Source organism: Mirounga leonina, unplaced genomic scaffold (genome assembly GCF_011800145.1).
Source record: "Mirounga leonina isolate KUSES-001 unplaced genomic scaffold, KU_Mleo_1.0 Mir_125, whole genome shotgun sequence".
Lineage (NCBI taxonomy): Eukaryota > Metazoa > Chordata > Mammalia > Carnivora > Phocidae > Mirounga > Mirounga leonina.
In genome coordinates, this window is record NW_023270305.1 from 30,063,883 (window position 1) to 30,074,026 (window position 10,144).

General features: G+C 46.8%; 1 protein-coding gene across 1 annotated transcript; it reads left to right on the forward strand.

Annotated features, from left to right (window-relative positions):
- Positions 1–287: 287 nt before the first annotated feature.
- Positions 288–9,870, forward strand: IL36RN (interleukin 36 receptor antagonist). The gene is made up of 7 exons (XM_035000466.1): positions 288–445; positions 1,308–1,466; positions 5,770–5,912; positions 6,289–6,349; positions 7,925–8,010; positions 9,099–9,226; positions 9,426–9,870. The coding sequence occupies exons 4-7, from the start codon at positions 6,321–6,323 to the stop codon at positions 9,648–9,650; spliced, it is 468 nt and encodes a 155-aa protein (XP_034856357.1). The 5' UTR covers positions 288–445; positions 1,308–1,466; positions 5,770–5,912; positions 6,289–6,320; the 3' UTR covers positions 9,651–9,870.
- Positions 9,871–10,144: the final 274 nt, after the last annotated feature.

The window sequence follows — 10,144 nt, forward strand, 5'->3', positions numbered from 1 at the left end:
AAGTCCTCTGTGGAAAGAGAAAAAAAAAAAACAAAAACAGGAGGAAAGACTGCATGGATTGGTCAGATGGATGTTTGGAAGAAATCATCCAAGTGTGGCCTGCCCAGTCCAGCCTGGCCAAGAGTGCCCTCTCTGTGAGGTCATAGCCATGCACACAGAGCCTGTACTCTGTCCGGGCAGAAGGAGGGCATGGCCCAGGGAGCAGGGAAGATGGAGCCAGACCAGTACTCTTCCTGACCTACTGACTTTTTTCTTCCACATTTGGCTGATTTCCAATTTTCAGTTGCAGAGTCTAGTTCAAGTCCTAGCTGTTCTGTGGACAGAGGTCCAGAAACGGCCAAACCACATAATCTGTGGGAGGTGAATCCTCAGACTCTGGAGGCCTCTGAAGTACAGATGAGCAAAGCACCTGGACCTGCTCTGGAGGGTCTCACCTGGATCTGAGGTAAGGAAGTTGCTGGTGGCTCTGGTCCTGCCCTGGGTGACTCAGGAGAAATCACCCGTGGGTGTGACACACACCACAGTCTCACCCTGCCATTGCTTACACACTCCCCGGTCCCAGCTTGTAGAACTGGCCCTTCCCTAGACCCTCCACCCTGGAAGATGCCGTGGGACTGAGCAAGGACAACAAAGCCACACGTTTCTGGCTCAGCGCCCAGCTTCGGTGCCCTGACCCACAGACTTCCCTGTAATGTCACAGGGACGCTAGCATTACTAAAATGTGCTATGAGCCAAGCAGCACCTTCCCTCTATTGCTCCACACAGTGACTGCAGGATGTGGCTGTCGTTGGGGTGGGAGTCCAGGGCTGTAGCAGGAAGGACACTTCTGTTCACAGCTCCCTGGAGGCTGTGTGTCTGTGCATCACCAACAGCTCTCCTAGGCCAGGCAGGCCACCAAAGTCACTCCAGGGAGTGAAGAATCCCCTCTGTCCTAATGTGTGCCACACTCTGTCGTGCTGGAGCCCTTTGTCTCTGGACCAACTCTATTGGTTTCTGTTGTTTTTCTTGAAGTCTCTGTTCTTCTCAAGAAGCCCCTTGGTCCTTCCTGCAAAAGACTGCTGGCAGGGAGGCCCCCTGACCTCCAGCTCTACCCTCCATCCCTTGCTTGCTTGAGTCTGTAAGCATTATATGGCTTATTTGTTCACAGGGGGGGAATGGGGGTGAGTTAGTATGAAATCGAACTGCCAGAGTACGAATACCAGGTCCATGTCTTACTGGTTTGTGACCTTGGGTTAGTTACTTCACCTCTCTAGGTCTGACTTTGTCTTATCAGTTAAATGGGAATAAAAATTGCACTCATTTCACAGGTCTGATGGCACAAAGTCTGTACTGCTTTTGAGATAATGTTGACACAGTGAATGCACAGCAGATGTGAACCTTTCTTGTAAAAGGGATTTGAAAATCCACAGCATAATCTGTGGTCATTCAGCCAGGCTGAGTTGGAGCCTTCTCCCTCTCTGGGTCAGGTAAGATGTGTTAGCACAATGGCAAGGAAGTGCATGGCCTTGAACTAGCCTCAGATTTAGGTCAGCGTAAAGGGGGGACTCTGCCATGTTCTCAGGGTCCTCTCTACATACCTGGGGAGGGGTGCCAGAGAGGTGAGAAACAGAGGGGGTGGGAAGCAGGTGTCTATGGGTTTGTGTTAAGTGCTGACCCTGCTCTTCACAGCCTCTGTCTCATCCATCCTCATGACAACCCAGTGAGGTGGTTGTTCCTCTTTTCTTTACAGAGAAATGTAGATGAGGTGAGATGAATCATCAAATCAGAGAGATGAGGCAAATTCCCCCAGGCCACGTGGCTGATGATGATGATGATGATACAGCTGACATTTAAGCACCTGCTTGTGCCAGGCATGGCTCTAAACACTTCACAGACATTAACTCCTTTAATCTTAACAGCCACTCCTGAGTCAGTACAATTTTTATCCCCATTTTACAGATGAGAACTCCAAAATGCAGAAAGATTAAACAACTTGACCAAAGATGTATGCTAATAAGTGACACATTTAGGACTTGAATCAAGATGGTTGTGACCAGAGTTCAGCAAACCTTTTCTATAAAGGACCACGTACTAAATATCCTATCTGTGCAGTTTCTGTCACAGATACTCAGCTCTGCCATTGTAGTACAGAAGGATCCACAGACTGTGTAAACAAATGAACATGGTTGTGTTGCAATAAAGCGTTGTTTAGAAAACAAACAGTGGGCCCGTGTTAGCCCACTGGCCAGAGAGTGTCCACCATGATCTTAACTGCTATATTAAGAGAGTGAGGACCCAGAAGCATCAAACCTCTCTGAGAAATAAAAATCATAACTATGAACAAAATGTGAGACAATTCTCTGGCCTTTTTTAAAGATTTTATTTATTTGTTTGAGAGAGAGAGAGAAAAAAATCATGAGCAGGGGGAGAAGTAGAGGGAAAATCAGACTCCCTGCTGAGCAGGGAGCCCAACGCAGGGCTCCATCCCAGGACCCTGAGATCATGACCTGAGCCGAAGGCAGATGCTTAACGACTGAGCCACCCAGGCGCCCCTCCCTCTCTGATTTCTTTCCATTCCATTTTGTCTCCCTTCCCCTATGATCCTCTGCACTGTTTCTTATATTCTACATGAGTGAAACCATATGATAATAGTCTTTCTCTGATTGACTTATTTTGCCCAACATAATACCCTCCAGTTCCATCCACATCGATGTAAGTGGTAAGTATTCATCCTTTCTGATGGCTGAGTAGTATTCCATTGTGTGTGTGTGTGTGTGTGTGTGTGTATATATATCTATATATATATATCTATAGATATATATATATACCATATCTTCTTTATCCATTCATCTGTCGATGGACGTCTTGGCTCTTTCAATAGTCTGGCTATTGTGGACATTGCTGCTATAAACATCCTTTCTTGATAAAAACTCTCCACCCTGTAGGGATAGAGGGAACATACCTCAATATCATAAAAGCAATATACAAAAAGCCCACAGTGAATATCATTCTTAATGGGGAAAAATTGAGACCTTTTTCCCTGAGGTCAGGAACATGACAGGGATGCCCACCCTCACCACTGTTGTTCAACATAGTACTAGAAGTCCTAACCTCAGCAATCAGACAACAGAAAAAATAAGAGGCATTCAAATTGGCAAAGAAGAAGTCAAACTCTCACTCTTTGCAGATGACATGATACTTTATGTGGAAAATCCAAAATACTCCACCCCAAAATTGCTAGAACTCATATAGGAATTCAGCAAAGTGGCAGGATATAAAATCAATGCACAGAAATCAGTTGCATTTCTGTACACTGAGACGGAAGAAAGAGAAATTAAGGAATTGATCCCATTTACAATTCCACCCAAAACCATAGGATACTTAGGAATAAACCTAACCAAAGAGGTAAAGGATCTATACTCTAAAAACTACAGAACACTTATGAAAGAAATTGAGGAAGACACAAAGAAATGGAAGAACGTTCCATGCTCATGGATTGGAAGAATAGACATTGTGAAAATGTCTATGCTACCCAGAGCAACCTACACATTCAGTGCAATCCCTATCGAAATACCATCGACGTGGACTCTGAAAAACAAACTGAAGGCTCTAGAGGGGAGGGGGGTGGGAGGATGGGTTAGCCTGGTGATGGGTATTGAGGAGGGCACATTCTGCATGGAGCACTGGGTGTTATGCACAAACAATGAATCATGGAACACTACATCAAAAACTAATGATGTCATGTATGGGGATTAACATAAGAATAAAAAAATTAAAAAAAAATACCACCGACGTTTTTCACAGAGCTGGAACAAATAATCCTAAAATTTGCATGGAACCAGAAAAGACCCTGAATAGCCAGAGGAATGTTGAAAAAGAAAACCAAAGCTGGTGGCATCACAATGCCGGTCTTCAAGCTACGTTTTGTCTTATTTTCAAGTTTGAAGAACTTAACTTTCTTAATGGGGGTTCATTTTGTTTTTGTCACTTTCACCATCTTAGCTCATTCATTCATCTCTCCATCCATTCGTTGTGTACCTATCACCATGAAGCACACAGCAGAACAGACAGAGCTGGCAAACACATCCCCCTGTGCCCTCAGCAAGCTGCCCTATCTGGCGGGGTGCAGCCATGCACTGGTGTCATTCCATATTAGTCAGAATGAGGACAGAGCTTCTGAAGCCCCGCCGATGTGTCCTGTGGGCACGTTGGTGCAATTCACTGCGGTCAGGGGATCAGAGAAGGCAGCCTTTTTAAGTGAAACAGTATGTACTTCCCTATGATCACTTTACAAATGAAAGTCTGTCTGCTTAAAACCACTTTGGGGCGCCTGGGTGGTGTAGTCCGTTGAGCATGCGACTCTTGGTTTTGGCTCAGGTCGTGTTCTCATGGGTCATTTGATAGAGCCCCGAGACAGTCTGGGGGGCTCTGGGCTCAGCAGGGAGTCTGCTTCAAGTTTCTCTCCCTCTGCCCCTCACCCCCCCACTCACTTTCTCTCTCTCAAGTAAATAAATAAAATCTTAAAAAAAAAAACCCAAAAAACCACTTTGCCTATAGGCCAGCACCTTCTGTTGTTTTCTTTTTAATTTTGTTCTTTTTTATAGTTATTTTCAGTGTCCTTTCCATTTGGTCAATTTGATCATCTTGCATAAAGTAGCCTTTACATTTTAAAAATTTTCTGAGGTGCGCCTGGGTGGCTCAGTTGGTTAAGCATCTGCCTTCGGCTCAGGTCATGGTCCCAGGGTCCTGGGATCGAGTCCTGCATCAGGGAGCCTGCTTCTTCCTCTGCCTGCCACTCTGCCTACTCGTGTTGTCTCTCTCTGTCAAATAAATAAATAAATAATCTTTAAAAAAATAAGGTTTTCTGAAAGGTGTTTATCACATTGGAAAAACTTGGTATTTTATTTATTCTTGAACACTTTAAGGACTTTTTAGCCTATAAACTGGAACACAATTTCTTTAAAATTTGTATCTTAACAATATATGGCTATCAGCGGTACTCAAAATGTCATTAAATTGTTTATTATGCACTGCCCTCTACCTTTAATTCAGATCCATCACAGAGAATGTATCAAGGTATTGAAATTGCATGAATTGTTACCCAGCCACATATTAATTTGCCAATTAGGTATTGGAGAAAGATTGATTACAAGTGGCATGGGCTAGATTTTATTTTCTAAGGAAATAATCAGACACGAGTGAAGAGGTTGATATGAAGATGTTTGTCACCACATGATTTTCAATAGCAAATAATAATAGACTAGTAATAATTGATTGCTATAAATAAATGATACATCTATACAATGAAATGTATGCAGCTGTTCAAGGTTATATCATAATTCATATTTGGTATGAAAAGATATTCTGCTATTTTGCTACATGAAAAAAGCAAGTTGAATAGAGTGTAGGCCCTATGACGAAGCTGCAGGAGACACAGTTGACAGTTACATGTATAATGTAAGCAGTGGAAAAGTGTTGTCATTGGTTTTCTGATGGTACACTCACAGAAGACAAGTATTCATGGTGTGTTTTGTTTTGCCAATCTGGATTTTCAGGTTTTTCTACAATGAATATGTAGACTAAACATTGCCTAAGCAGGAAAGCCCCACCTCCAGCATTTTCCATAGTCCTGGCGAAGGGAGGAAGGGAGGAAGGGAGGGAGGGAGGGAGGGAAGGAGGGAAGAAAGGAAGGAAGGAAGGAAGGAAGGAAGGAAGGAAGGAAGGAAGGAAGGAAGGAAGGAAGGAAGGAATGAGAATAGGGGGTTTGTTCTACAATCTTCTTTCCTTGAGTGGCTATTTGCACGGAAGTCTTTGGGTCTGGAAGCGCCTGAGGTCCAGGAGCTGAGTGCTCACAAAGAGCTTGAAAGCCCCTGGGAAGTTCATCAGAATTGCTGAAAGAAGACTATCTCCAGAACCTTCCTTCCTTGGGAGAGGTAATGAAGCGCAGGTGTTTCTGGATGCTTAGGGTGGTGTGAAATACCTGGGAAACCCTGCTCCTCCTCAGCTTGTGGCAGTTTCAGGGGCTCCTCCCTAGTGCATTATTAAAAGGGCTGAGGCATCCCAGAGGAGCAGGCAGATACCACAGGCTCTACCAGGAGAAAGGAGCATTCTGAGGTGTCCTTTGGGGAGCTGGGTTTCATTCTCCCCAGCAGGACTGGGGCTCTCTCCTGACCCCAGGCCTAGAATCCCCTGCTCTGTGGGGGATGTTCACATGCTGGGGAGAGGGGTGGTAGGGTTAGAAGGCTGTTTGCTACTCAGGCCCCTTCCAGCCCAGCCTCTATCTCCACCTAAGATTTTGTGTTATTTCAGAATAGGAGAGTCTACACACTGTGAAGCTCAAGATGGTCCTGAGTGGGGCACTGTGCTTCCGGTGAGTATCTGAACCTCTGACTGGCTGTGTCCTCTGGGGGAAATAAGTTCCAGGTAGACCTGTTGTCCATCCTTTCTGGGTAGGGAGGGGCTGCACCTGCCCAGAGTTGGGGCTCTCATAGGTGGGTGAACAGCTGGGAAGTTGTGAACAGCCCCTCATTGTCCTAAGAGAAGTTTTTCCAGCCTTTGTCAGGCTGGGGCTGGCCACCTCATGGGGCTTCCCTGACGAGAAGGGGGAGCAAGTGAATCACTCTGTGTAGAGCTTCAGCCCCACATATCCATAATGAGAATGGAAGTCAGGAGACCCAGCTCAGAGCTGTTACCACCCACTGGGGTGAATTGATGTCACTCTGCTCCACTATCTCCCTGCTGCTCTTTGGGGCAAAACAACAACAAAACTATTTGGTCAATCAGTCTGTCTGTCTGCTGGCATGTACTGAGCCAGGCGGTCTGCTGTGTTCTGGACTTCGCACTAGTGAGTGAAAATGGTCCTAGTTCTCTAGGACTCAGAGTCTAACATAGCTTTGCCCAAGGTGGGTTCTGGGGAGCCCTGACCCTATGAGTTGCTTTATATAGTGGAGCTCCTTGATTAAGAGATGTGGGAAATACTGCTTTCTGTGTCTTCTTATAAGAGAACCATGGTACAATTCAATATATTAGTAACTTTCAATGAGATTTGTTTGTGTTTAGCCACCACTGAACCAATTTGCACATAGCATACTTATTTCCGTATAACACCTGAAGAAACCCATTTTAGGATATATTTTTCTCCTCACAAGATGTCAAAAAATCAACTGAAATCAGAAATGAGAAATAAATTTGAAAAGTAGAATATAAGAATTTTAAATTTATTATTTTATTTTTATTTTTTAAAGATTTATTTATTTATTTGAGAGAGAGAGAGAGAGAGAGTGCGCAGTGGGGAGGGGCCGAAGGAGAGGGAGAGAGGAACTTAAGCAGATTTCAGACTGAGCACGAGCCCAACGCAGGGCTCGATCTCATGACACTGAGAGCACGACATGGCCCAAACCAAGAATCGGACGCTCAACCGACTGCGCCCCTCAGGCGCCCCAAGAATTTTAAATTTAAAGATATTCCTCACTTAATAGGTGGGAGTAAATGTGCCTTGATGTCTTCAATAATGACTGAAGAATCAGATTTTCATCTGGAAGAGGCTTGGGCCTTATCTAACCCATTGTCTTAATTAGCAACAGGGAAATTCAGGCCCAGAGAGAGCAAGCAACTTGTCTGTTGGGACTCAGCAACAGTGGCGGCACAGCCAGATAAGAACCCAGGATTCTGACTCACAGTCCAGTTTCTTTTCCAACATCACACATGGAGGAGATTGGTTGGTGTAGAAAAGATTGAATAGGGTGAAGACTCAGATGGGAGGTTATTGTTATCCCATTAGTAGGGTATGAGCCCAGCAGGGCAGGCAGAGAAGGTTGGGTGGTTACTTCTGGCACAGCGGGAGGAGAGGGAGACAATGCCTGACACTGGGGGACTCTGTAGAGCCCAGCAATCCCGAGCACCCACCCCTCCCCTAACTAAGCATCATCCTGTCTTGATGTTTCAGAATGAAGGATGCGGCCTTGAAGGTGCTTTATCTGCATGATAACCAGCTTCTAGCTGGAGGGCTGCATGCAGGGAAGGTCATCAAAGGTTGGTGGCAAAACATGACCCTACTTCCCTAGGTCTCTATACACTCTGAGGGGAGGGGGCCTGGAGGGGGCTTAGAATAGCTATGCAAACTGGCACAGGCCTACAGATCCCAGGCCTGACACTGTAGATGGGCATCATAAAAGCAGGCTCTGAACAAGGACAAATAAAATACTACGCCTTCCAGCAAAGTGAGGACACCTACCCCATTGCCACCTGAAGCCTCTATGCAAAGGTGGGAATATTTTCCAGGATGAATGCTTTGTTCTTCCCTCATAGGTAGACTTAGGCCAAACATTCCTTTTCCTGGGAGCAAGTGCTGGGGAAAGATCTAAAATAGGCTCCTAGGCCTTTATTCCCATATGGGAGTGGCTTTCTATCCCTTTGCCCTGGGTGGGTTCCCTCTGCTCTCTGGGGATTCCTGGTCCCTCAGAGTGATGGGACCCAGATAGCAAGTGGCACCATCTGGCCTCATGCCCCAGACACCATGACAGGCCTTCTCTCTAAAATAGCACATACCTGCCCACTTGGGACACATTTACTAGGCTCTGGGGCCAGGCAGTGTGTGTGTGTGTGTGTGTGTGTTTGTTTGTGTACACGTGTGTATGCATGCATGCATGTATGTGAGTGTGTGTATGTGTTTGTATGTGTGGTATGTGGTTGGGTAGGTTTGTATGTGTGGTACAGAGAAGAATGAGACCCTCTTCTGTTCTCATGTTGGTACAAACATGTCCAAATAACTCTGATGAGAGGCTTATCAAATCGAGTTTCCAAAACAAGGCCAGAGGGTCAAGAGGCATTAAAGGAGGTGGTCAGATCTCCCCTGGGGGTTAGAGAAGACTTGAAGGTTTGAGCCTGGACAAGGGGGTGGGCTAGGGGTGGGAGATGGTACAATGTGCTTACATGCCTTGATGTCATTGGGCCAACTGGCAGGAGACCACCCTTCCGTAGATGACAGCTGCTACCAGGCTTCCTTTCTGCCCAGTCTGGGGACAGGATGTCTCATGTAGGTCTTGTGCTTCAAAGTCCACGATTTGGGGAGAGGGAGGGAAGGGCAGTCAGGGACCCTGAATCTGGCTTCCTTTCTCTAGGCGAGGAGATCAGTGTTGTCCCCAACCGGTCTCTGGATGCCAAGCTGTCTCCAGTCATCCTGGGCGTCCAGGGAGGGAGCCAGTGCCTGTCGTGTGGGACAGGGCAGGAACCGACTCTGAAACTAGAGGTGAGTCCTGTTAGGGCATCCTTGCTATCTGACTTCACTAAGCCAGCAGATGCTGAAGCCACTGGGCCGGGCATCCTGGGGCCTGATCCTCTCCCTCGCAGGGTTCTGTTGATGACAGCCCTGCCTCTCCATGCCCATGGCCCAGCTCTCCTGCCTCCTCCGCTCCTTCCCCTCACCTGCCATGCCTCTCCACTCACAGCCAGTAAACATCATGGAACTCTACCTCGGTGCCAACGAATCTAAGAGCTTCACTTTCTACCGGCGGGACACGGGGCTCACCTCCAGCTTCGAGTCAGCTGCCTACCCAGGCTGGTTCCTCTGCACCGTGCCCGAAGCAGACCAGCCTCTCAGACTTACCCAACTCTCAGAGGATGCCAGCTGGGGCAACCCCATCACAGACTTCTACTTCCAGCAGTGTGACTAGGGCAATGCACCCCCCAGAACCTACTTGGGCAGAGCCGGCTCAGGCAGGGGTGGAGGTAGAGGAGGACACCGATGGCAACCTCCCCTCATCTGTTCTCAGGGCCCCACCTCTGGCTGGGCACTTGGCCACTCTCCCTTTTGATTCCTAGTTTGGGTAAATCCTTCTGAGATTTGGGGCTTAGTCCATAAGTTTCTTTCCCTATTGAGTGGTGCTACTGGTGTAGAACCTTGCAAAAACCACTCAAGATAAACTGGAAGTCACATGAAAAGTTTCCCAGGGGTCAGGGTGGGGGGAGTGTTGGAAGCCGTTTATGCTTCATGGTAACTTACCCAGTACCCCTGAGCCCCACAAGCCAGCCAATCCCAAGTTGAGCCTATTAGGGCTACCAGCTGCCCACATGAGGTCCTGTCATCTATCACTATGCAGGAGAGGGAGGTCATAGAGTTAGGGACCCAAAACCCAGCCCTCTCCCTCTTTCCTGTAACTCAGCTGCC